Source organism: Eimeria tenella, genomic scaffold (assembly GCF_000499545.2).
Source record: "Eimeria tenella Houghton genomic scaffold, Eth_scaff3618, whole genome shotgun sequence".
Classification (NCBI taxonomy): Eukaryota; Apicomplexa; class Conoidasida; order Eucoccidiorida; family Eimeriidae; genus Eimeria; species Eimeria tenella.
The window spans coordinates 1-1,207 of NW_013544554.1; the positions used below are offsets into that span (position 1 = coordinate 1).

A 1,207-nucleotide genomic window follows, 5' to 3' on the forward strand; every position below is an offset into this window, starting at 1 on the left:
CGTTTTAAACCACACTGCCAGCAACAGCGAGTGGTTAAGGGAGCACCCCGAGGCGGGGTCAGCTTCGAGGGTTTAGGGTTTAGGGTATAGGGTTTAGGGTTTAGGGTTTGGGGTTTGGGGTTTGGGAGGTCTAGGGCGTAGGGTTTAGGGTTTAGGGTGGGGCTTGAGTGTTTGGTTTCAGAATTTGGGGTTCAGGGTTTGGGTTCCAGGGTTCAGGGCGTCCCCATAGGGTTTCGGGTTTAGGGTTTAGGGTTTAGGGTTTAGGGTTTAGGGACAATGGCCTATGCAGAGTGCGGGTTCAGAGTGCCCCCGCGTCCCTCGGCCCGCAGGGCCCGCGGCCTAGGGCCCGGGGTCTAGGGCCTACGGTTTAGGGTTTAGGGTTTAGGGTTTAGGGTTTAGGGTTTGTTGCAGGTACAACTTGGAAAACTCGCCGCACCTGCGGGCTGCGTACGAGTTGGACGTGGCGCTGCAGGAGTTTTCGGAGTGTCTGTACAGCGGGGGTTTGAGGGTTTTGGGGTGTACAGACACCATAGCTTCTGAAGAGGACTTGCGGAGGGTTTTGCATGCACTCGAAGAAAGGGTTTTGAAACCCTTTTCTTTCCAAGAGTGGTTTAGACTCGAGCCCGAGCCCCTCATAGAGGCCTGGCAAAGGGACATTTGTGCTGCTGGCCAGCAGCAGCAGCAGCAGCAGCAGCAGCAGCCGCACAACATCACCACCGCCCAGCAAAGACGCGATATCCTCTACCAGATGGTCCGCGAGACTAGGGTTTAGGGTTTAGGGTTTGGGGTTTGGCCCCTAGCTGCCCGCTGCGGGAGAGGCGAGAACGCCTCCGTCGAGCGCCGCGCCCCGGAATCGAGGGTTTAGGGTTTAGGGTTTAAGGTTTGCGGCTTCAAGAGGAAGTGCTGGGGTTTGTGGGTCGCTTTGTTGTCCCGGGGCTGCACTTCCGGGCTTTGCTTCCCAGGCTTTAGGGCTTAGGGTTTCGGGTTTGGGGTTTAGGGTTTAGGGTTTAGGGTTTAGGGTTTGCGTTTGTCAGGCTTTGCGGGAGTGCGGGAAAGCGCGCGGGCGCCCGATATCTTTTCCCGAGGGTTTTCTGGTTTCTTTATTTCCTTCAATTCATTATTTGGCGGAGTTGGAAGGGAGTTTAGGAGAAGTGAAGCAGCAGCTGCTTGCTGCTGCTGCTGACTGCCACAGCTGCTGCAGGAGCAG

General features: G+C 56.5%; 1 protein-coding gene across 1 annotated transcript; it reads left to right on the plus strand.

Moving 5' to 3' along the window:
- Positions 1-276: 276 nt before the first annotated feature.
- ETH_00040130 (uncharacterized protein) lies at positions 277-772 on the plus strand (the record flags this gene model as incomplete). The annotated part of the gene is made up of 2 exons (XM_013379598.1): positions 277-290; positions 412-772. 2 exons carry the CDS (start codon positions 277-279, stop codon positions 770-772), a joined length of 375 nt encoding a protein of 124 aa, XP_013235052.1.
- Between the last annotated feature and the right edge of the window lie 435 nt (positions 773-1,207).